Raw genomic sequence first — 25403 nt, forward strand, 5'->3', positions numbered from 1 at the left:
AATTTGGGACTTAAACTTCATCTGAGCCTGAACTGTGTAGTGTGGCTGTCTGTACTTTAGCTCCCAGGCCTCTGAAATTGAGGCTTGCAGAAACTTCAGACCACAGCGTTTCCATGAATAAGCTTCATGTTAATTATATTGAAATAGTATTTTTATATCTCAGGTTAAGTAGAATACTAAAGTTAATTTTACCCATTTCTTTTTACTTACTTTTAAATAGCATCTAGAAAATGTAAATTACATGTGTAGCTCACATTTCTGTTGGACTGTAATATTTCCATTTGATTAACAAGTTGTATTTATTTTAAATCACTAGTATAAATCTGATGATTTGTGTTTTATTTCACATTCAAGGTGGTATTTAGAAAGAAAGCAGCAGTTTGTTCTTCTGTCTTAAGACAAGAACTGCCTTTATCCTCCTCCTCCTCCTCCTCCTCCTCCTCCTCCTCCTCCTCCTCCTCCTCCTCCTTCTTCTTCCTCCTCCTTCCTCTTCCTCCTCTTCCTCCTCCTCCTCTTCCTCCTCTTCCTCTTCCTCCTCTTCCTCCTCCTCCTCCTCTTCCTCTTCCTCCTCCTCCTCCTCTTCCTCCTCCTCTTCCTCCTCCTCTTCCTCTTCCTCCTCTTCCTCCTCCTCCTCTTCCTCCTCCTCTTCCTCTTCCTCCTCCTCTTCCTCTTCCTCCTCCTTTTTTTTTCTTCAAAACAGGGTTTCTCTGTATAGCCCTGGCTGTCCTGGAACTCACTCTGTAGACCAGACTGGCCTCAAACTCAGAAATCCACCTGCCTCTGCCTCCAAAGTGCTGGAATTCAAAGTGCGCCACCACTGCCCAGCTTCTGCCTTTATTTTCATTCTAGTTTTTACTTATTGTTTTTGGTGGTGCTGATGGTCCTGCTGGGAATTGAACCCCAGGCCTCATGCATGCTAAGCAAGTACTTGTCCACTAATATATAATCCTAGCTCCAAAGACTTCCTTTTAAAAGGCCTGGTAGTAAACCAGCACTATCCTGTCCTGGCTTTGTCTGCATTTTAGACTAGTTATCCAAGGTTGGAAAGCTGGTAGCTATTCTTGGTCAGAGAATTAGCAGCTGCTCTGTGGTCCTTACCTCTGGAATGTGGGGGTATGTGAGTCTGTGTGGAAGAAGGTTGAGTATGTAGTTATAAACTTGGATGGTGGGTATATACATAGGTGCAAGTGATGGGGCAGCAAGTGTAGGCATTAGATTGAGCCAGAGATGGTATTTTGATCTTGATCACACATCTGGATGCTTCTTCAGTGAGTATCTTCCAAGGTAAGATGAGCTAGCCTGGCTGGCATCTGGAAGCCACACCAAGGCTATCTGCTGGCATTTCTTCCCAAGTGGCTGCCTGTTCCTGGCATGCAGAGGAAGCAATGCCAAGGACATTGAGAGGGGGCTTCTCTTCATAGGTGAGCTGATTATGAGGACATGAAGGTCCCTCTTCTGTAATTTCTGGGCTCCCACAAAGGCCCCACTGACTGTCCAAGACCAGCTCCAGCTTCAAGAAGCATTTCTAGAGGATACGGAGATATAAGCAGCTCTGAGAGCTGTGGGCCTGGCTCGAGGCATGTGGTTCAGAGTAGCCTCTTGTTCCAGCTCATTTACAGCCATGACAGAAAAGCGGGTTTTGATATTGGCAGGATCTCTAGAGATGAGATCAGTGGGAGGAGATCTACTGGATCTGGAGTGGCCAACTTTTCCAACTTACTCCTTAGTAGGAAAAAGCCCTGTCATGATATGTAACAATTGTAGTTGTCTTTATTACATTTCTTTAAATTTCCAAATTACTTTCCTATAGTTGACTCTCTTTTTATACTATACATGACACACATGTACATGCGCGCGCGCGCACACACAGACACACGCACATGCGCCATTCTGTGTTTAGAGGAAAGCAAAAGGGATGCCAAGGACCCCATTACCTTAGCATGTAAGACGTCTTCAGGGCTGCCTTCTTAGATGGGCCTGAGAGTCCCTTCCATCCATTCTTTGCATGATATTCTTTCAGATATTTAAATATGCACCTGTGCTCCTCTGAGAGCTCCCACTCTAGGTTCCCAAAACTCCAGATGTTTGGATGCCAAGTACTGTATATTGAAATAAATCATTTAGCAAAGTCTAAACTAGAAAGTAAGTAAATGTGTTTCAAGTCATTAAGCAGATCTCCTATACTCAAGACCACAGAATGTCTCACGCTGTCATGATTCTGCTGCTGGTGCATCCAGAAAGGTTTGCTAAAGGTCATCTAGGATAGTCTCGGTGCCCTAGACATACCCTGCAACCAGACTCCTGTTTCTGCTTCTGTTCTTTTTCCTCCTCTTCGGCTTCCTCTTCCTCCTCCCCCTCCTTCTCTCTGCTCTGAGTATCCATCTAACTGCATCCTTTCCATCTGGCCATTTTTAGGACTTTGAATTGTGCATGTCCATTGGAAGTTCACTTCCTATAGTAACTCCCAGAATGGAAATTTGAGATGCTCCTGAGCTGTCCTAAAAAGGCATATGGCTGAGGGATTTGTTGGAGTAGTCATGAGTTTTAGACATGTTCTTCAAAAGGAAAATCCTCAAGGGACCCTGAGCTTGGGGAAACAGTTAATCAGAGGCATTACCAGCATCTGCTGGGAGTCCATGCTCACCCCATCTTCCTGTCTGCACCTTTCCGGTGCTCTCTCATGCCTGGGCCCACTGACTTCCACTGCTTGCATTCTGAAGAGACACCCTCTGAGGGCAGGCTGATATAAGGATCACAGAGGGCAGATCTGGACAGAAAATGGATCACATGGCACACAGACGGGCTGTGGGCACTGCCGTTTGCTTGTTGGCCTGTTTGTTTCTGTTTACTCTTACTTACCTCTCCTGTGGAGAAGAGGAACTAACAAAAGATCGGATTTCAAAATCTGGTCCTGAGGCTTGGGGTGCCTGGGCATACTGATCTATCTTTGCCTTTTTCCAGGAAGACACAGCACAGCTCCCTTGACCAGAGCTCTCCACCCCAGAGTGGGGTGTCAGCCTCCTACAACCACCCCGTCTTGGGAATGTACGACGCCAAAGATGACTTCCCTCTTAGGAAAACAGGTTAGTGTGCAGTCTGCTCCCTGAATGCCTCTGTCCTGACAGCAAGCCGGGTGAGTGCCTTGACATCTTGTTTAAGAGACTGGCTTTTGCATTCAGACATCCTTTTAACGATGACGGTAGGCTTCTCGGTGTGGTTTATCCCAAAAGGAATGGGTCTCATGCCTGCACTCCTGGATAGACCTTGGACTCATCCCCTCTTGGGAGTATGCTCTGCCTACAGTCCAGAGCAGTAGGGGAGTTGTAGGACTAATGAAAGCTTCTGTGGATGGATGGATGTGCTGGCCAAGGTCAGAGAGTAGGTAAGGAGTCTGCATAACCTTTGGGTAGTACCCAGACAGGGATAAAAGCAAGGTGCCCAGAGTGAAGACAGGTTCCATGAAAAGGTGTGGGGACATCCCTCCTGGCCCCACAGGTTTATATATCAGCTCTCTTGTGGACAAAGGCTATAAAGGGGACTAGACTATTGTCAAAGCAAGAGGAATATGCTAGAACATAATCAGTGCAGTATAGGTTTGCTTCCTTGGGTAATGGTTGTAGAGGTTGGGGTCTTAGAAAAGGGCTGGGATGGTTGTGGACAGTACATTGGGATGGCAAGAAGGTAGGCTTTCTAGAGGTTGTTCCAGAGGGTGTGGAACACCCCACCCACATAGCCTCAACCTATAAGGTAGAGGTGCAGCCCCAATCTTCAGAGCAGTGCCTAGAATTTTTTAGAAGTGAGATCTAAGGGGCACGCCTGCTTTTACTAAACAAGTCCATGAAATTCAGAGTTTCTCTTAGTTCTAAGCAAGGCTGTCCTAGCATAATGGCTTCTTCACAGGGTGTCACAGAGATGAACAGGCTCACCTTTTATCTCTTCCTAAACTAGAAAGTTTCAGAGGATACTACACTCAGTTGTGGTTTGGCGTGGCTGTGAGTAAACTGGAACCAGGAGCTGAGGGCTAAGTGGAGGGACATTCCAACTCAGTGTACAGAGGACTTGACTAATACTTGCAGTATATGAGGCGGAATGGCCCTGTCAGGCTTATTGCCTCTCAGGTGGGTGGGGTCTTCTATAGAAGGATGAGGACGTGGCCTAAACGTAGCATAGTCAGCTCTCACGGGAGGATAGACACTCCTGAAAATACCCACGGGGCACCTTCCTCCATAGCTCAACAGGAAGAGACTGAAACTGTTGTCCCTCCCCTACAGATAGTGGTACTAGAGTTCAGAAGCCTTTGAGTCATGGGTAGCCTGCTCCTAGAGACATAGTCAGAACAGGAGACAGAATCCTTAACACCATTAGCCACTGCTTGTCACCACAGCCATGCGGCCCTCCGTGGATGTCCGCAGGGCTCTGAGACTTCTCCACAGCTCTCAGTCCACTCCTGTTGGTTCTTGTGCTTTTCTCTGGGGAATGTTAGAAGGCAGGCAACTACTAGATTGACTTCTGGTGGTACCACCCACCTGCAGACCCCACTCCCTGAGAATAGAGGAATGAATGTTTCTCTTACTCTGGAAAGACTTCAGGAAACCTTAATTTAATTAAGGTTTGGTTACATCCCAAGTTTTTAAGAGGCACCACCAACCAGTACATGAATGGTATTAATAAGAAGGATTCCAGAAAAGCATTAAATTTCCTACAGTATTCTGGGAGTAGCCTGCGATACACTGGACATGGCTTCTTCCAGCCCCTGATGTTGCCAAAGCTAAGTACGCTTCTGTGTATTTCTGAAGAAGTGATGCTATGAAAGACACAGTCAGTGAGTGATAGTCCCTTCATGAGGTGCCATGGTCAAGTTACAGTGACAATCTGATATTTGCAGAGTTCCTGGCTCTTGACTTTATCTTCATTCCTGGTCATCCTGCATACAGTTTGCCCCTCTCAGTCCTTTAAGGATTTTATTCTTTATTCAAAGTGAAAGAAACCCTTAACAATCTTGTGCTGATTTCTTTACACTCTAGGCATAGTTGCATGGCCCTTGGTAGGTTCCCTAGGGTCACAGCTCATGCCTGTGTTGTGCCTTGTCTTCCCTCTCTCATAAAAACCCCATGCAGCCTGCCTGAGCTTCCTCATGCACGGAGCTCAGCTGCCTGAGTGCGGTCCCAGCTACCTCAGACATCCGTGGCTTAGGAGACACTCTTACCTCCACCCCATAGCTGCTCTGAGGAGCAGTTGAGGGAGTCAAGGAAGACCTAGAGGAAGGCTTGGCTCCACTCCCCTCAAATGTTAGATGGTCTGGACGCCTTCCACCCTGATTTCCTACCAAGCCTCCCTCTCAACTCCACTCAGCGGAGGGCCACATGGGAACCACTCAGTTCAGGCCTACATACTGCTGTGTATACCTGCTGAGGATCAAGCTCACTCCCAGGCCCTGCTGCTCAGAGTTTTCCAAATCCAGGCTCTGGTCTGGCCTCTCCCATAGCCCAGTTCTGACTTCCTTTCAGAGGCCTTGTTCTTTCTGTGTTATTGACAGACAGCAGTGGTGTCTCTGCTGCAGGATCCTTCTTCTCCTACCAGAAAACTGCCTGTGGTCCCCAGTGAGGTAGAGCCTGGTCCCTTCCTACTTTGTGGCCACCCTGAAAAAGTACCCTCAGGGCTGGAGAGAAAGCTGAGTGGTTAGAGAGCACTGGCTGACCTTCCAGGTTCTATTCCCAGCAGTCACATGGCAGCTCGCAAGTATCTGTAACTTCAGTCCCATGTAATCGGGTGCCCTCTTCTCACTTTGGAAGGCACTGTTTGCATGTGGCACACCAACATACACACAGGCAAAACATACATACCCATAATAAATTACAATAGAAAAACAATAACTTTTTAAGTTATTGTCACTGGGTTTCTATAGCCTTTTAAAAACAATAACTGTTCTTTTTTTCCATTCCCTCACAAAAGCTGAGGATTCGATTGGCTCACTGATACTTACCCTCATTGGCAGGATCCTTCATGGTCTGTTTTCTTTTGCAATCACAAAATCCCCAAGACCAAAAAAAGTATGGGAAATAAATAGTTTAGCTGACTCTTGGTTCTGTAAACCAGGAAATTTAAGAATATAGATCCCAGTATTCACTCAGCACTGGATTAGTAAGGTAAGAGACCTTTATAAGTTTGGGTGTCTTTCTCTTCTTATGAACCCATCAGACCCTGCCTTTACATCTCTGGGAAGCTGTTTAGGAGCCTGCTTAGTCCCACTCTGCCCAAGAATCCCAAAGCTGCACTTTACCTCATCTTTTTTCCAGAAGAAGATTCAGATTTGCCCACAAGTCCCAAGCCAGAACAGAAGTTCTCCCAAGGCCGCCTCCTCAGAACCCTGGTCTCTCTGAATCTTGATTCGTGGGGGGATGAGAGTAATGCCACATGGAGGTAGGGAACTTCTCAGAGAGGCAAAGGTGACATTTCACTGCCTCACAAATGAACGTTGCCACGTGTGACAGTACGAGGGGCTCTGGCATGTTGGCTGTCTCAGCACTCCCAGGTTGTCCTGTCCTCTGAGAGCAGACGGCTGCAGAGTCCATGCCTTTTCCCCTCCCACTCTAAACTGTGAAGCTCATGGCTTGTGCCACCCCAGGAATAGGGATGAAGTGGGTCTGCAGTTTCATGAAGAGGATGGAAGTCTGTCCTGGCCTCACAGATGCAGATTCTTACATGATCTGTCTGCACAGGAGAGCTGCTTATAAAAACCAAACCAGTCTCAACCTCAGCTGCGCCCTTAGCCAGTGTCAGCAAAGGAAGTCAGGGTCTGAGCTGTGCCTCAGGGGAGAGAAGCAGCCTAGCCAGTCCTTCACCCTGTACTCTGGAGTATCAGTTGCCCTTCCCAGAGGCTGCTGGGGTCTGCAACTGCTGTCTGCTTCGGGAGGGTGAGATGCAGGTGTCTTCAGGTGAACAAGGAAGTGGGTGATTTGGAAGCTGTGATGATATCACAAGTGACAGCCTTGAAAGGTACCTTTGTCAACTCTCTTCAGGTTTCAGAGTAGTACGACTCTAAAGTTACAGATGAATTGTTTAGGAGACCATTATTTAAGAGGCTCCTCATTGAGTGACTGTCATGCTTCATTGGTTTCTTGCTATGCCCAATAAGTCAGTGACACTATGGTAATGTCCTCAGGGTAGAATGGAAGCACACATATTGTCCGGGCCCCCAACCCATTGCATCCACTAATGGGGCAAACAGAAGCTTATATCCACTGTCAGAAGAGCCCTGCCTTCCAGTCCATACATAAGTGGAGATTTACCAGCTGTGCATATTTTAAACCACCAGTGTGACACCCATGACCCCAGCTCTGTCTGCCTGGCTATAACGACATCTCCTTCCATACAGCTTCTGAACCTAACCTGAAATTACGGTCAAGGCTTAAGCAGAAAGTAGCTGAGAGACGGAGCAGCCCCCTGTTGCGCAGGAAAGATGGCCCTGTGGCCACTGCTCTAAAAAAGCGGCCCCTGGATGTTACAGGTATGTCAGGGAGCAGGTAAGCCCGACCCTAACACACACCCTGCATTCAGACACCTCTAGCAGTGTGTCTCAGCCCAGCCCAGTTCCCTTATGCTGTCCTGCGGAGTGGCGAAGCACATACCAGGCCCGGCCTCTTAGGGATGTGGGGCTTGAGTGGCTGGCCAGGTCCTCTTTCATGGCTCAGTTCCCTCAGAGGGCTGCCATTGGGCCCAAATAAGAGAGCTATCTTACCTGGCATTCACATATTTTCTGAAGTTAGGTTTAAAACGGCCCTTCCCTTTAGTGGTGATGATGTGTTTCTGCCTGCTTTCTGCTGCCCACAGGCATAGTGGGGCCTTTGAGCTTCCAGATTGTTCCCCACCAATGTGGCTAGCTGATCAGAGAAAGAGAAAGGAGATCAGCTAGCTCCACATGAGTGACCATGCTGATGCTGGCCCCACCTGCTGGTAGACAAGCAGCAGGATATAGCCCTTCCCACCCCAGCACTCCTACCAGTGCTCGCCTCAGCCAGGGCTCATGCCATCACCCTAGAATCCTAGCATCTAGGCAAAAGGAAGCTGTTCAGAGCTGACCTAAAGGCTCCCTATCCTTGAACATGCTGTTGGAAGGTCAAGGCTCCGGCTGTTGGTCTGTGAGTGGTACCTGTCTAGTTGGTCCAGTTTGTTTTAGTGAATGTGCTGATGTCCCAGGGAAAAAACAAAAGGGCTCCTCTGCCAAAGTCCTTCCTTCAGCGCAAGTACCCAAGTCTCATATACCTTCCCTCAGGACAAAGCGTTGTGTGGCCTTCTAGGCACAGGGCTAGTGCAAGTCCTCAAGGACTGGCTGCTTGATCTTGGATCTGTGCAAAGAAGATCCTGACACTTTTGTATCTTGTCACAGCTTTCCTTTCCATGCAATGTCCTCTGCTTACTCTATTAGAGACACAAAGAAACATTAGCACCCTAAGAACTCATGTTTATCATGGTTTTAATCAGTATCTCTCCTCTGCTTGTGCTGTTAGACACATCTAGGGAGACCCAAGAAGCATCACAACCATACTCACTGTCCATCACTGGGAATTTATTTGGGAATTTTTGGGGCGTGTGAATAGAAACTGTTGACGCTGCTGTGAGCCACTCCTTGCATGTACCTAGGTTATGCACTGGCAAGATTATTCGTGAGAGAGTCTCTGTCAGGCTGCTCTGAGTGCCACACCCCCCAATGACTGCTGCTTCTTAATGTCCATTGAGAGTCATGTGAGAAGAAGGTGCTTGCCCTCTGCTTTTGAGTAAAGCTTGACCCGTGGGAGATGGCCTGGGAGCCAGCATGGCAGTGCAGGTCAGTGCTGAAGCGTTAGGCGGGAGTCTGCATGAAAGCCTCGGGCAGGCTTGAAGGGTGTTAGAAGGACTTGCCTGCTCTGTAAACTTGTGGAGAAAGTGGCTCTGTGCTACAGCTTGATGGATGAGTGAAATTGGGAAACCCGCTGTGCTGCCAGATCACTATAGCCACCTGGGCACTAGTGACAGGATGATGCTTCAGGTCAAGCTGCTTTCAGGCAACAGAGAAAGGGACTCCAGCTAGGGCTGCTCCAAGAAGAGCAAGGGAGCAGCAAAGATCCTTGAGCAGAAGTGGCCTTCGCTCTGCATGGAGGGCCAGGGCCCGCAGCAGGTTAGCGTACCACTCTTCCCGGCTGATTGAAGCTCCTGCTGGTGGAAGAGCATGAAGAGGCACCTGTGCTGCCTGCAGTCCGCTTCCTGTCAACCTCTCAGTGTGTGAGCTGTTCACACCACAGTTGAGGATGGGCCTCTTACTGTACAGCCATCTATCTTCCTCACTTAATAACTGTTGCAGGTACTTTTTGACACCCTCTTTTGCTAATGCAAATAACAAAAGGCTGTGCATTGCATGCATTTCCATAGACCAGATTCCTAGAAACAGAATGAGTAAAGCACGAAAACATCAGTTTTTTCAAAGTGAAAAACCGTAAATCATGCCCACATTATGGTTGCCCTATAATGCAGTATGAAGGTGAGAATGTTTATCTGCATATTTACCAGGAGTATGTGTCCAAGGAGGACTTGCTTGGTTCTGCTGTGCAGCCAGAGACAGGCTGCAGCAACAAACTAGAATCCAAGCTAGGTCACGCTGGCTGCTGTTGGCAGGGTGACTTCAAGAGCAGAATGTAGAAGCTAGGCAAAGCACGTATGTCCAGAAGTAAAACGGAAAGGCCTCTTTAGTCCAGTAGGATCTGGAACTCCCAGCTGGCAAAATCCATGGGAATGCAATCTCACCTGCGTAACCTAGTTGGCATTTGGAGGACAGGGACGGAGAAAGAACAGACTGAGTCCTGTGCTCTCGATGGGCATCTGGCAGGGTGTGTGCAAGCACTGGATACAGGGTGCTAGAGTGGCGGTAAGGGTATAGACAGCTACTAGAGGGTGAGAAGTGGCCTCAGGGGGCTGGTGGGCAATGCTGTCCACAGAGGACCAAGCCTTCTGCCAAGATGAATGCATGTTGTCTTTGCCCTGGTGTACTTACGTGCAGGGCAGGCAATGCACGGGACACTCAGCTTCCTGGTCTGTGAGTGCTGTGAGGCGATGCCTTGTCACAAGTCAGAAAGGCCAAGCTCCTCCAGCTCTGAGGGGCTGCCAGCTTATTTGCGCCAGTCCTCTCCAGCCTCCCGTCCTCTATTTTGCAGGGCTAGACTTATAGACAGTTTTCAGAATCAGCTCTGCATGATTCTGAGGAGCCATGTTAGCTGGGTGCATGAGTGGCTGTGCTGTTAAGCAAGGGTGCCCTTGAGCCCCTTCAGTGACCTACTATGTCCAGGTTTAGGGCTAGAGTTTGATCTCAGAGTGCTGTTGCTACTACTTGGACTGTTTCAAGAAAGTAGTTCACGTGTGTGTTTGTGGAGTGTTAATCAGATGATGCCATTGTCAAAACACCCCTGAGCCAGACATCAAAAGCTCAGCATCTGCCCCTGACCATAGAGAGGCGCCACCCAGACTGTGAGAGGAGATAGCTGCAGCCGGCCCATGGGGTAGAGAATGAACTCGACCTTTCGAAGTTTAAAAAAAAACCACTGGGCCTTTATATTCACGGGTCTTTTGTTCGAATATTAATAAGTATTTTAAGAGCTTGCCTTTCTGATGTTTCAAACTATCTTGAAATCCAAAAGAGCAGTGGAACAGGTAATATGCACACCCTGAAAGGATCAACTGCATCCACAGAGCTTCATCATTGGGAGGCACACAGGGAGGTCAGCAACAAAGCTAGGACTGCTTTGAAACCCTGGCAGCAGGCTAGTGGGTAAAAACCCAGGGAGGCAGTAGGGTTCTCTGTGTCTACCCAATGCCCAGCCCCAACTGTTGTCTCTCATCTACAGACTCCGCATGCAGCAGCGCCCCTGGCTCCGGTCCCAGCTCTCCCAATAGCAGCTCTGGCAACGTCAGCACCGAGAATGGCATCACACCCACCGTGCCCAGCGCTCCAGCTGAGGTGGGTCAGCACAGACTCATACAGGCCAAGCACCCCACCTACCTGCCTTTTTTGCCTTACAGTCCAGTGAGGACCAAAACAGGTGTCATTCCCCATTCTCCTCATCAAGGTCCTCTGAAACATAAGGGCCTCAGATCCCATATTTGGGAACTTCCAGCCTGCCTTTTTCTTGATCTCTCTCTAGGTATGTCACAGAAGCAGCCGTCATCATACACACTGTGTGTTAAGGCACAAGCAACAGGCATGTGAGAGTGGTTGTGGAGTGAAAGGACATTTAAGAGATAGACAGATTGCAACAGCCAAGAATCGAGGGTTAGGGAAGTAGATGTTACTGGTGGACACTGATATGGGAGAAAAGAGCGGGAAAGAGAAGACAGGTCCAAGGTGGTCCCAGCTCACTCACTACACACTTCCCCTCGCTCCACAAGCATCCCTGAGCCACATGCCTGACCCAGGATGCAGCAGCAGTAGAGGAAACCGCTCTCCAAGTTCCCCGTAGATAGGGAAGACAGGCTCTGACCAGGCTGTGACGGAAACACAGGAGAACTTAGACTGTCCCAGTGGTGTTGCTGCTACAGTCCAGGATGTGGCAGAACATGCAGAAACAGCCCTTTGGATTGAGCCAGTGTTGTCTGCTGTGTGTGAGCACCATGAAGGAATCTTCCTGGAAGTTCCTTAAAGGAGCCTATGATTACTAATATAGTGACTGAGTTCCTTCTTTAGCATTGAGAAATGAGTCTTGCCCTTCCAAAGAGCTGATAGCCTCAGGGGAAGACACACAGGCGCAGTGCTTTCTTCACGTCATCACATCAGGTCTCTAGCCTTTTGTGTCTGGAACATTAGAAATGATGGCCCTGCAGGAAGTGAGGCTCACTCCCTTATGCTTGGAGCCGTTTCTCTCATCATTTGTGTTCTTTAACCCTCCAACTTAGCACTCTCTTAGGTTGTTGCAAGTTTTAACAGTCCTTCTGGAGGATGGAGCTTATAGCTGAGACCTCCGTGTAATTAGCCTCAGTGTGCAACCAGAAAACTGTTTCCTGCCCTACGATGTTAACTCTGCTTCCCTCTTGTTGGTCTAGATATATATGTGATGTGGGCAGTTAGATGTATAGTAGCTCCTCATTTGGATGAAGCACCACTGTTCTGGTTCTAAGCTGTGTATTCATCTTTATAAAGCCCAAATATGCAAATTGAGCTGCCACAAATCCGTAAAGCATCCAGAGCATCCCCTAGACTAGTAAGGTTGCTGGCATTTCTCATCAGACAGTCACTGCCACAGGCAAAGCCGATGCTGGAGGGCTGGATCACATATGGACATTGCCTTTGAATTTCAGAGTCTAGAATTGGATGAGCTGTGGCTGAGGGCTGCTCACGTGTAGCTTTTCATGGTGGGGTCCTTGGGGAACCCCAGCAGTGTCCCAGAAGCCTCTCTAAACAGAAGAAGCGCTGGTAATTAACACACTTCTTATCACAAACTGCACATGCTCACGCTCCTGCAAAGTGTGCAACGTCTGAGCACTGGCCCTGGTTCACTGAGGAACCCCAGCACTCCCAGGAAGGTCCTATACTGCCTTTATACCAAGCTGTAACCTAATCCTAGCCACAGTCCTAACCCTAGGTCTGCCGCCACTCCTTACCTAAGCCTATTACCTCTGCCCCTAACCCCAAGACTTAGATAACTCTAATGACAAACCTACCCTAAGCCTACCTCTAACTCTAACACTGACCTTAGAAATAACACCAGGAAGGGCAGAATAATAACCACTCATAAACAGAAGTAACAGTGAGCATGGTTGTCAGGCCAGGTCCTGACCTCTGTGTGTTGATATGTACAAGTCCCTATGTTCTTAAACTGTGACTCGCAGCATGGCAGAAGCCACATATTGCTGTTGCCATCAGACTGCGTAAATGACCCTGTGGCTGACTCCTGTGTTCAGGGCCTTTCCCTTGGGGCTGATTCTTCCTACTGCACCTTCAGAGTGGAGCCTCGCAGTCAAGAACAATGCAGCTTTTAAGGCTTCCAAACACAGACTGTGAAATCAGTCTGCAGAAAAGTACAACAGCTTATAATCCCATGACCACTCAGTTCAGCTTTTCTGAGCTTTTACAAAATCTGTCAGTTTGATGACTTGGTAAATATGTTTTTCAGTCACTGATAAAAGTTGAGCATTTTTTCATTTCTCTTAAAATGAGTTCTTTTGTCATTGTCTTTATTGAGTTCTGCTCTCATGTTAATTGGTCTTTGATTGACAAGTTCTTTATATTCTAGTCTTTGTTTTTCCTGTACATTGCAGATCCCGTTGTCATCATCTACCTTTATAAGAACAGAGTTTTTTCTCCTAACCATTAACTTTTTCCTTGGTTTCTGCTTTTGATGTCATTCTTGGAAAACTCCTAACTACAAAAATATTTTAAGATATGTTGTTCTAAATATCCTACCCATAGCTTTATGGTAAGTAGGCAGATTAAATAAAAACAAACAAGGTAGCAGGAGCCTGTTAGGAGGGAAAAACTCAGGAATGGGAGTCCTGAATCTACCTGTGTCATGTTTGAAGGTTTTACCCGCCCCTGGAGGCCACAGTCTGAGCAGCTTGTTTTGCACCAGGTAACCACACATCAGCACCTCATGCTGTAAGTGCCCCCTTGCAGCCCTGAATGTGCTGTTTGTATTGGAACATCTGTAACAGACCCTGACTGTTGGTCACAATGTCTTCTGTCTATAGACGAGCTTGGCACACAGACTTGTAACTCGAGAAGGCTCAATTGCCCCACTTCCTCTCTACACATCACCATCCTTACCCAACATCACCTTGGGGCTTCCTGCCACTGGCCCTGCTGCTGTAAGTTGACTTCTGTGGGTCTGTATGGCTTGGGGTGGTTGTCTGCCTCAGTTTCCACAGCCTGAGTATACTTGTTATGCCTTTCAGGGTGCAGCAGGTCAGCAGGATGCTGAGAGACTTGCTCTCCCAGCCCTCCAGCAGCGGATCTCCTTGTTTCCTGGTACCCACCTCACCCCATACCTGAGCACCTCGCCCCTGGAGCGGGATGGTGCAGCAGCTCACAACCCTCTCCTGCAGCACATGGTCCTGCTGGAGCAGCAACCCACCCAGACACCCCTTGTCACAGGTAAGAGCCACAGACAGGTCTCTGTGCAGTTCGGCCAGTCTCCTTGGTCTCCTATAGCTTTTAAAGAAGGCTGGAAAAAACATCTGAACCCATACAACAGTAGACACTCTATGGGTCTCTGTGATATGATAGCTACCTTAGCTGTGGCAAAGAAAACTATGTCCTGCTTAGAAGTCAGTGCCAGTGGGCCTCTGTTTAGCCTCTTGCTCTCACACTGATAGGTTTCCTACAGCTCGAGGAAGCAAGTGCATGAAGTTCAGAACTGGCCAGTGATTTCTCAGCTTGAGGAGGATTATATTTAGAAAAATACAAGTTAGAGAAAGAGAGCACTCGTGACATTTACCTAGTAACCACACGTTGGAGGGACTATTTCAGAAATGATGGCATATGGAATGTTTCCCATGAGACACAGAACCTTCCCTATTGGGGACTTTGCCCAGCTCCTCTCACCATCCTTAGGCCAGTGGATGACTTCTTCACACCTGTTGCTTCACTTAGAATCACAGCCAGAGCAATTCTAGGGCTGGCCTTGTACATGTTCCAGTGTTGCCCTAGGCTAGCCTCTGGTAGGTGTGTTAGAGTACCCACCTGCTGGTGTGAGTCGGTCTGTAGAGCTTGCTATTGGGTTCCTGCCTTGTGCTTTTTGTCTCCAGTGTGTGCTTGGCTCTCCCAAGTCAGTGATCTGGACAGGAACAGCACTTGGACTGCTGGAACACCATGCTCCAGCTCTGGAGAGCAGTGTCCCAGTGACCATGTAACGCTCATTACACTCAGGCCCCTTCCTGTCTATTCTCTTGGAAGCCGGTCACTATGGGCTTCATCGTCCCATCTATAAGTGAGGTGCTAGCACAGAATGACAAGGTGAAGAGACTCAGTTCCCATAGGCAGCATCGGACACCTAGCAGCCCAGTCAATGTTGATCTCCTGGGTGAGGCTTTTCCTATGGGGTTGGACTGGGTTTTGGTTTCGGTTTGTGTCTTTATTGTATTTATTTAGCCCTCTTGCTGTTTTGATATTAAATCTTGCTAGCCTCAAACTCTGATTCTTCTGCCTCAATTTCCTAAGTGCTGGGATTCCAGGGCTGTGTTTGTGATTCACCTTCAGACTCCACACTCTCCCCTGCACTCCATCCATTCTTCCCAGCACCTCCTCTCTGATGCTGATCTAGGTTCTTTCTGTTCTCCTGAGGAAAGGAGCCTCCTAAACAGGATTTTCTCTGCTCAGCCACAGCTGTCCATGGAGGCCCACGTTCCCCATTGTCTAGAGCAGTGATGAATAATACTACATGTAGAACCTAGACCTGTGAACATTCCAGCCAAAGTAGGAGGACAGCATCCCACTGCTTATGTGGCCATAGCTGTCATCTCAGCACTGTGTAAGCACGACAGCACTGACAAATGGGTCAGCTCTTAGCAAAGTCCCCAGCCTTGCGCCACGGCCCTCCTCCTGGGCAGACTGACCAAGGGAAGTGTGTGGAGCACACATTCTCTTCTGAGTCCTTCCCCTGCTTGGAACTCATGTCTGTCGGTCCTGCAGCCACTGCTGCCCTACACCATCAGCCTGCTGTGCTGTGCTGTGCTGTGCTGTGCTGTGCTGTCAGTGCACTGCCTGCGCTCTCTGTGGCCTGCTGTCATGCCTCTAGGGAAGATCTGATTCCCTCCCTGTACAGCCCTCCTTTCCTCTCCCAGGGCCATTCTGGGTTTGATACAAAGTCTCCTGTGGTGTAATCCATTGAAGGTCAAGGTCTTAACAGTGCCTGGGTGTTAGTTTGTCCCTGAGTTTCGGCAGGTCAGCTGCAAACTATTCTTTCTGGTATTTGGGAATGTGCGTGAGCCAGAAGAGCCATCCTCTGGCAGTCTATTGGAGGTGTGGCCAGCTGATGCTAGGCTGTTGCCATACTTTGTAGAGTGCTCCTTGGTGAGCTCCTGGAGAGACTGCATCAGTGGGATCTCCAGGGGACTTTACTTTCTCTGCCTACTGAATTCTAAGCTCCAGGCTTACAGCCTCTAGCTGGAATTGAGCCTGTTAGCAGACAGTCATGTGCCGTAGGTGCCTGGGCTGACTGGCATGTTATTTTCTCCACTGGTTACTCAACAGAGTCTCCCCCCTCTCTTCTTCCTTTTCCCCTCTGCTGTTTTTTTTTTCCTCCATATTATCTTCAGACTGGTATCTTTCAGGCCTGGGGGCGTTGCCCCTCCACACACAGTCCCTGGTTGGTGCGGACAGGGTATCCCCATCCATTCACAAGCTGCGGCAGCACCGCCCTCTGGGGCGCACGCAGTCAGCACCCCTGCCGCAGAACGCACAGGCCCTGCAGCACCTGGTGATCCAGCAGCAGCACCAGCAGTTCCTGGAGAAGCACAAGCAACAGTTCCAGCAGCAGCAGCTGCACCTCAGCAAGGTGAGACTGTCTTGTCGCCTTCTAGGGCCTGTCACCTGCGGCAAGGTGGTGTGCACCTTCCTGTCTTCCTCAGCCCCTGCTGACCATGAGTGGTCAGGATGGGGAGGGAAAGCAGAGCATGTGCTCTGATGCATGGCAGGGAGCCTAGGAGGTGTGCTGCTGTGTGGAGCTTCCTCACAGCCCATCAGCACCTTTAAGCAGTGGCCACATCCTCCCCAAAGGCTCTACATCCTTGTGTGGGAATGCACAGTTCTTTTAGGGATTGTCTTAAGTCATTTGCCAAGTAGATCTTTAAGCAAACTCTTATCCAAGGCCTGCAACTTTACAGTGGCATCAAGTCCCTGAAGCATATTTCTCAAATCACCTGTCACCTGCAACCATTTAATTATGGGAGTTATACCATCAGAAGCAGCTTGGAAACAGGCCAGCCTGTAGAGGCCTGTGCACTGTCAGATTGTCCAGAGTCTCTCAGCCCCATCTACAGGAATAGTTAGTGCTGTGCTGCTGACGAGCAGGGAAAGAAAGGAGTTTAGTATGTTCCCATCAGATTTGTCAGTCAGTATCAATATCAGCCTTCAATATCGACTTAGATGACTATTCTACAAACAGCCCAGCAGCTTTTCTCCAAGAGAAATGACAATGTCTCACAGACCCCTGTCCACAAACCTCCTCTGTGCTGCTTTAGCAGCCACCTGTGGATGGAGCATCCCCAGAGTTTATCCTATGGTGACAGGTGACAGAACACACCTATCGTTCTCATGGGGTCATGTAGCATAGTGAGGCCTAAAAACATGGCTGTCAGGGAAGTAAACCAGTCAGGGGCGGCCCCTGCTGTGCTTCACTCACAGGAAGTGACCAGCACAGGTAAGGCCTCAGAGCAGCGGCTCTCAACCTTCCTGATGCTGTGACCCTTTGATACAGTTCCTTGTGTTATGGTGACACCCAACCGTAAACTTATTTCATAGCTTCTTCATAACTGTAATTTTGCTACTCTTACAAATCTTAATGTAAATATCTGATATATAGGATATCTGATATTCAACCCCTGTGATGAAAGGGTCATTTGACCCCCAAAGCGTTGTGGCCCATAGGTTGAGAACCACTGCCTTAGAGACATGAGTTAGGTTTGTGGTTGTCAAGTGTTACAGCTTGTAGGGAAATGGAAACAGCTGTCTGTAGGTGTAACATTTATGTTTAGGGGCAATGACAATGTCCCCAAGTTAGGTTACAGTGGTGGTTATACAGTTCTATAAACTACTCAACTGTTCAGTTTAAAGATGTGAATTTTAGGGCTTCTGAGTTTAATTTATTCTCCCTGCCTGGAATGGGATACAGTCCAGCACACTCAGTCAGTTCCTAACACTGGCAGTGAAGAACCTGTGAACAACGGCCAAGCAGAGAATCAACGTGGCTACTCACTGGCTAAGAGCGGAGCCCATCCAGCATGTGCACTCAGATGGGTGCCCATCCTAAGTGGGAGGGAGTGGCTTCGTGATGCTAAGCAGAACAGTGTGCAGCTTAAAACTGGGGAATTGTTTATTTCTAGAACTTTCTATTTAATATTTTTAGATGTCGATTGCCCACAGGACAGTGGAAATGAGAAAGGACTGAGATGAAGGCATGCCATCACTGGTCCCTTGCTTTCTGTGGCTTCCCTATGGAGGTGGGGAAGGATCAGGGATGGAAGACTATCATGGAAGACGAGTGCATGCTCAGAGTGGCCCTGTTTCCAATCCAAAGGGATCTGCTGAGCCCCACAGTGAATCAGTGTCTCCTGTCCACACCCAGCCCACCTTCATCTCTGCTGCAAGCTGAGAGGGCCAGGATCAAGTTGGTTTCCCAAAGAAGTTGCTGCAGACCACACACCCAGCACAGCACAGGCTCAGCCAGGCCCCTCCTGCCTGTCATGCACAGTGATGTCAGTCCCTCCGCCCACAGCCCTCATGCCCAACATTCTGAGCATCTTAGAAGTTGGGGGCTGCAGACATCCCATCATTTACACAGGAAAGGCATTCGCTGGGGGCGAGACAGGTTCCTTCCAAGTGTCTGTACTCCCAGGTGTCAAAGCACTTTCATATCCATCTCTCTAATGCCAGCCTAGGCTTATTAATTTCACTGTGTCACTACCTGAGTGCTGTGGTAGGAGGTTTGAAGACAGGAAACACCCATTCTCACGTGGCACATTCTTGAAGATGACTTAAGCTGGGTAATCTCACTGGGGTTTGTTATGTGATTGATTTGTGATAGCAAATGACATTTGATTGAAACGTTTATACAATGTTTTCCTGGGAGGCCCAGGAAGACAGTGATGTTCTCTGTGCTGCCTGGCACCAGTGTTCCTATCCTGCTCTGTGAGAGGCTTGCTCCTGAGAGCCATCCACGTCCTGGTTGACACAGTGGGGACCACGGCTGGGCTCCCTGCCCACTGTGCATTCAGCCTCCATCTTAAAGTACCAGTGCTCCAAAGATGTGACAGGAGTTAATTACTCTCTCTAGCATTGTGTTTTCAGCAGTCCTTTGTGACTGTTGCCATTTTTCCAAGGGACACCACAGGGCTGCTGAGCTGGCTCTCCTCTGGGCTTGTTGGGATTGGAGTGGCAGCCAGTGTACCTAACTGGGTGTCAGCTCCTGACATGAGTGTTGTACCCACATTAATGTGCTTCATAAAAATCATGCTAAGGGAAGAAATCTCCTGGGGAAAGAAGACTGTTGGAGGCAGCAGTGTAGTGCTCATCCTGAAGGGAAGCAGCCCGTTTTACTGCTGCCTCCAGACCCACCTCACCACAGCCTTGTTTCGAAAAGTCAGAAATTATACCCAGAACATCTTCCCCATAGTTGAAGGCAGTTCTTGCAGCAGCGGTAGGTCTACAAGATCACTTGCTCTTTATGCAGGCCAAGCGCTGGCTTCACTGAGCCTCTCTCTCTTCTGTGTATGAGAACTCAGGCTGCTGTGGGTGGTTTACTTATAAGCATCCAATAGTTTTAAATACCTTGTGCTTGCCAGTGGGGTTCTGGCTCTGAAATCTAGTCTGATGTTTTAATCCCACTGTTCTGGATATGATAATATGTGTATGCTCATCCCTTGATACAACAGGGCCCTGGTGTCCAAGAGGCCTCTGGACAACAGGAACTGACGTGTTGGCAAGCTGCTGCTTGCCTCCCACTGGCCTCTCTTGTTATATTGCCTGAGGCCAGGTTTGCTTCCCTAAGCCAGCTTTGCTTGAAGATCCCATCTCTGTGGCCACAAAGAAGCAAAGATAAGTTCAAAGAGGGAGAGAGATCCTTTTGTGATTATGGCTCTCAAAGCCTAGTTGCACCAGCACCTGCGTCAGTGCTGAGCAGAGTGGCCCAGCCACTGCAGGCCATGGCCTGTTCTGCATCATAGACAGGGCTCTCAGTGGCCTTGTTGGCATGGCAGCATCCCTGATAGACATCCTCTAGAGGGCAGCCTAGCCAAGCTGTGGCCCCTTGAGAGCCTCCCTGTTCCCTGCTCCCTGTTCTGGAGTTTCTGCCTCCCTATCTAGTGCCAAGGCTGCAGACCTGCCTGTGTGGTATCAGTGAGCTCTCACATTGTCATCAAACTGTACCCACTTGTAGAGGAAACAGGGAAGCCTGTCCTGGCAGTGGGGGCCATTTACAGGGAACCAAAAGCAAGAACCTGGGGCCTTCCCAGCATCAGGCACAGCTAGAAGAGGCGCCCACAGCCATGTACTGCTCCCCCCAACTTTCCCAGAGGCACCCTCCTCAGCCACGAACAGTGACATTGAGGTGACAGGTCAGCTAACAGCAGCCCAGGGTTCTAAGGGGACATTCCTTTCCCTTACGTGTCACTTTCAGTATCCCTGCCTGGATTAACTAGGCAGACTCTAGCCTTTCAGGAAGTTGAATGTTGTCCAGAGGGATACTTCGACCTGTAACCTTAAGACAAACAGAAGGTACCCCGAACCATAGGTGGTGCAAGGACACTGAAGAGACATGACACCAGACAGAACACAGGTCATGTTCAAGCCAGAAAGGAGCACAGCAGTTATTAGGGGATAGCTGTGGGGCCGTAAGACAGAGGCTGCTGTTGCAAGGGTCATGAGACTCAGCTGTTCATATGAAGGGATGGATCAGGAGGAAAGGTCCCTGTCGGTTTCTCCTTTAGGTAGGCTGTAGCTGGGAGGTGAGCGGCTGTAGATGGGAGGTGAGCGGCTGTGTGTGCTCTTCTGGCATCTTTCTGGTGTTGAATAGTAAAGTTGTTAGGAATGGAGCTTGTCTGCCCACAGCACACTTGCTCTGCCTCCTCCTTCAGAAGACCCCCTTCCTATGGCAGCCTCTACCTGTCATGGCCTACTTTGAACAGTTGGTTTGTTTTCTAAGTACCTAGAGTAGGGAGGGACCTGGGTTCAGGTCCATCATGGGCTACTGTGCCTGGGCACTTGTAACCACTTAGAGCTGAGCCTTTACAGTGACCTGACTGCCTTAGAGCCCAGTCACCTTGGGCAGGTCAGCCATATAGCAGTAATACCTTTCTGCCTTGCTTAACCCCCTCCTGTGTGTGTGTGTGTGTGTGTGTGTGTGTGTGTGTGTGTGTGTGTGTGTGTGTGTGTGTGTGTGTGTGACAGACAGACAGACAGACAGACAGACAGACAGACAGACAGAGGAAGGGAGGGTCTCGGTCATGCTCTGCTTGAGCACCTATCCTAGGCCTGCCTTTCCACCTCCGCCTCTACTTATGCCTCCTGAAGGTAGCCATCCCTAGTCCTGACCTGTCATCTGCATCCCAGTGCTTATACTTCAACCTTTCTAACCTGACTGCAGCTTGCACTTCCCCGCTGATGTCCACCCAGGGCCTAAAGGGAGTTCTTTGAGCCCTCTGCCATGTTCTGAGCTCCATGGTCTGTCTCTGCATCCGTAGCCCTATTGCTAGCTCTTTTACTCCTGTGATCTCCTGGGCAATGGTAGCCTCTTCCAGAGCTCCTAGGTTGTTCCCAGCCCCGTTCACCCAGCTTCTCTTGTTCTTTCCTCTTGGGTCCTGGCTGTCCCTCTGCATTACTCCTTAGTAGGTGAGGCTACCTTCCCCAGGGAATTTCCTCTATGTCATCTTAAGATACTCAGTTGCTTCCATCCCTGCCATACACTGATCTAAAGGACTCTTCTCAGCAAACCTGACATCAGGCACCCAGTTCACCTCCTTCTGTTACCAGTTAGACTGTCCCTGGTGCTTGCCTAGTCTGTCCCATCAGCTGGGGAGAGGCTTGACAGCTCACTCAGTTGTCATGAGCTCCATTCACCTAGCTTTATTGAGGCCATTTATAGTGGACAGTGTGCTGCTCTAGTATGTACACTATGATATGATCTCAGCCACACCAGTTGATATGTCTAGGACTTCACTCAGCCACCCCATTATATGCATGTTCATCCTCAGCATGCTTAAGATACAGGACAAGTGCCACCATCTCTATACTGTGTCTCACAGTGCCCATCCATCTGGAAGAAGCAGTGCCCTGTGGTCAGAATTGGGGAAAGCTTACTTTCATAGCCATGTGGTAGCTTCATAAAAATTAGCTGGGAGCTTGGCACATACTTTTGATGGAACAAAAAATGCTGTCCCCCACAAACTAATGGTATGTCCTAAAGGTTCTTTCTATTTGGAACTTCCCTAAGCTTTCAGAGAGGCAGCTTCTGAGAACTTCTGGATCCCCCAAGTCTAACTGGGTTCTTACCACAGGGTACCAACATCTGCTTCTGTGGCCCATCTCCAGCCACGCTATGTCCTGCTAGGTGGCATCTGAGGAGGATGTTACTCACAGCATCTGTGGCGTGTGGCACTGGCCTCTCTTGAGCTTACCTTCACCTCTACACATTGAGCTGACACTTGCAACCTGACTTAGTTTTTCCTACCTGGCACACGGAAACACTGTGTGAGCATTGAGTACCTAGTATCTATCTACGTCTGTCTGCAGGCCAGATTACCTTAGGCCTGAGCATCATTTCCTGTATGTCTCAGATAATGCTAGGGTCCATGCTGTCTGGGTAAATAGTACTTGCTGGCACTGGGTCATACAAGTCCTAGGTAGAACATTCCTGGGCTATGGAATGTGGAGGGGCTTCTTCGAGTCCCATGACTGTCATGACTTCCTTTTTCTCCTCTGCACTGCAGATAATCTCCAAACCCAGTGAGCCACCTCGGCAGCCCGAGAGCCACCCAGAGGAGACAGAGGAGGAACTCCGAGAACACCAGGCCTTGCTGGATGAGCCCTACCTAGATCGGCTCCCTGGGCAGAAGGAGCCCTCCTTAGCTGGTGTGCAGGTGAAGCAGGAGCCCATTGAGAGTGAGGAGGAAGAAGTGGAGGCTACTCGAGAGGCAGAGCCCAGCCAGCGCCCAGCCACTGAACAGGAGCTGCTCTTCAGACAGGTGTGGGATGAGGAGAGCAGGCAGCTGAGCCTCAGCTTCTCCTGGCCTCTGAATCATAGACGCTTACTGTTGTGACCCTAGCCCTCTCACTGCCTTCATGGGAGGTGGGTTGTTATACACTCTCAGGTATACACAGATGGGACACCTGCCTCTGAAGGGGTGCATGTACCTTCTCAATCATCCAGCCTGCACTTTTTCCTCTCGTATGGGAGGCTGAGAATTGTAACCCAAAAACAAGTGTTGGTGAGGTTCACCATAACTACTAGACCTAGAGCAGAGCAGGGGAGTTGGGGTGTTAATCAGAAAGGAGCTGGGCATGATGGTGCATGACTTTAATCCCAGGACTAGAGAAACAGTCAGGCAGATCTCTGTGAGTTCAAGGCTAGCCTGGTCTACAGTGGGTTCCAGGCCCACAAGAGATACATAGTGAGACCATGTCTCAAAAACAGACAGCAAAAAAAAAAGGAGTCAAGGTCCGATGAGACTGGAACCTTGGGTGCTTCCGCTCTAGTAAGCATCCTTGTGATCCGGAGGAGACCATAAGCTTCAGGCTGCAGTAAGATCAGGGACGTCTGCGCAGGGTCAGAGAGGGAAGCCCTAGATTGGAAGCCAGGGAACCCCCCAGAGAGGCTGCTTTTGCCTCAGGAGTAACAGGTAAGCTAGGGGATCCAGAGTTGTAGGCTCTAGTTGTCTTCCCAAGAAGCAGTACCTGGGTACCGTTCGCAGGCTCTTAGGTATACCCTGCTTGCTGGACTCCAGGATTCTCCCAGCCACGCCCCTCCCCAGTCCAATGACACTCTAGATTTAGCTTTTCCTTCTCTGAAGCACTTGGTAAGACCAGCACATCAGGGTTCCTCCAGCAAGCACCTGCTGACTTTCATCTCATATGGTCCCTGGAACAACTGTAGAGTAGCCACAGCATGAGGGTGGCTTAGCTTCTCCTGATGTCTCCATGGGAATAGACCCCATAGTCTGTCCTCACACATAACCACTGCTCTTTATGGTCCAGCAGAATTCACAGAGGGTGACAAATGCCATCAGTCTTGTGAGCCAGGCACTTGGGACATGTCGTGGCCAGAACTGTGTACTCCCTCAGACTGAAAGACCCAAAGGGACATGGGTGTGTTTGTCATGTCTGGAGTAGACCCTCATAGGAAGCCAGTACCTACTTGCCCTTATTGAAACCCAGTATTCTGCTACCATACTATGGTATGTCAGGGTATTTCAGTACCTGCTTTCAGTACTGTGTCTTCTAGATACCAGATGCTGTAAGCAAGAGAAAGTCCTTAGGAGTCCTAACTTCCTGTGTTCTCTGGAGAACAATCAATAAAACTCCTTCATGGGGATCCCAGGCACAGAACACTTTGTGGAAATATCACTCAGAGTCAGCTTTTGAGTAGCCTGGGTCCCATGGTGATACAACCTGGGGGGAGGGGGAGCTCTGGGCCTTGTGCTTCTCCTACAGGAGTGCCCTGCCTCCCTACTGTGAGCCAGTGTCTGTAGTTCCCTCCTGTCTGCAGAAAGTTCCTCCCCTCTGCTCACAGCTTAGGGTTGTGCCCTGTTTCTTGGGAATGATTATTTTCCATAAGATCTGTTCATCAAATAGGACTTGGGATAAAATTTGTGGGTGTGGGCTAGAGTTGGAATACCTTTTTAACACGAAGCTGTGGCCTGGACTAACATGGCTTCCCCTTTCAGCGCTATTGGGCCTAGGAAGTGTTCACTACTGCCTCTGGAAATCTCTCTTCGCCTCATTCTACCGAGCTGGCTTACTTCCCATGGGAACTTGCCCTTCTGCCAGTCCCCAGAGTCCTCATCAGGGTCCACATCCCTTAGGGTGGCTAATCCCCTGGGTGGTAACCCCATTCTTGCCAGACATCCAGCTAGATTCTGCCTCCCCCATAGTGTGTCCTTGTCAACCCCCTGAGTACCTGAGCCCTTAGTAGCCCTTCATTTCTTCCATAGTTCTGTCCTTCCTAGCATGAGAATACTAGATTGGTCAGAGGACAGGGTAGGAACACAGTAGATAATATAGAGCTGGGCCTTCTGTGTCTGCCTTTGCTTTCCTTCCAAGTTTGGTCCACAGATTAGTCACCCTTTCACTACCAGAAGGACCTGTGGAGGGAGGGATGGCAGTGTACACTCACTGTCCTATTTTCACGCTGGTCAGAATGGTTCTGTCAGCAGAAGACCTGTCCAGTACTAGCCCCTCAACTATTGCTCACCATCTCTCCAGAGCATCTTCCCAAGCCCCACCTGGACCACATCTCCCTGTGGGCCTTTGAAATGGCCACTCCCCTCATCCCTGTAAACGGGGCTTAGCTGTCAAATGCCTTCTCTTCTGTGATCCCACTCAGATTATGGCCACATGATTAGGAAGCATGATCTTAATTGTCCCACAGTGGAGAGGCCTGTCAGTGGCTAGGGGTGACTATGTACTAAGTGTCTCTGACTGGTGGGAAATGGTCTGCACTAATGGCCCTCTTTCCTGC

The 25403-nt window shown here is 49.2% G+C and overlaps 1 protein-coding gene across 8 annotated transcripts in view; it reads left to right on the forward strand.

Annotated features, from left to right (window-relative positions):
* Window positions 1-25403, forward strand: part of Hdac4 (histone deacetylase 4) — a 246455-nt gene that overhangs the window by 177283 nt on the left and 43769 nt on the right. For 5 of the 8 annotated variants that reach the window (XM_052192276.1, XM_052192275.1, XM_052192279.1 and 2 more), the window contains 7 exons: window positions 2962-3083; window positions 7376-7507; window positions 10872-10984; window positions 13708-13824; window positions 13912-14110; window positions 16273-16511; window positions 22657-22911. In XM_052192276.1, coding sequence (XP_052048236.1) covers window positions 2962-3083; window positions 7376-7507; window positions 10872-10984; window positions 13708-13824; window positions 13912-14110; window positions 16273-16511; window positions 22657-22911 — 1177 coding nt within the window. The remainder of the gene's footprint in view (window positions 1-2961; window positions 3084-7375; window positions 7508-10871; window positions 10985-13707; window positions 13825-13911; window positions 14111-16272; window positions 16512-22656; window positions 22912-25403) is intronic. The other 3 variants (XM_052192278.1, XM_052192280.1, XM_052192283.1) reach the window with 2 other exon arrangements.

The sequence above is a fragment of the Apodemus sylvaticus genome, chromosome 9 (assembly GCF_947179515.1).
Source record: "Apodemus sylvaticus chromosome 9, mApoSyl1.1, whole genome shotgun sequence".
In the NCBI taxonomy this organism is placed as follows: Eukaryota; Metazoa; Chordata; class Mammalia; order Rodentia; family Muridae; genus Apodemus; species Apodemus sylvaticus.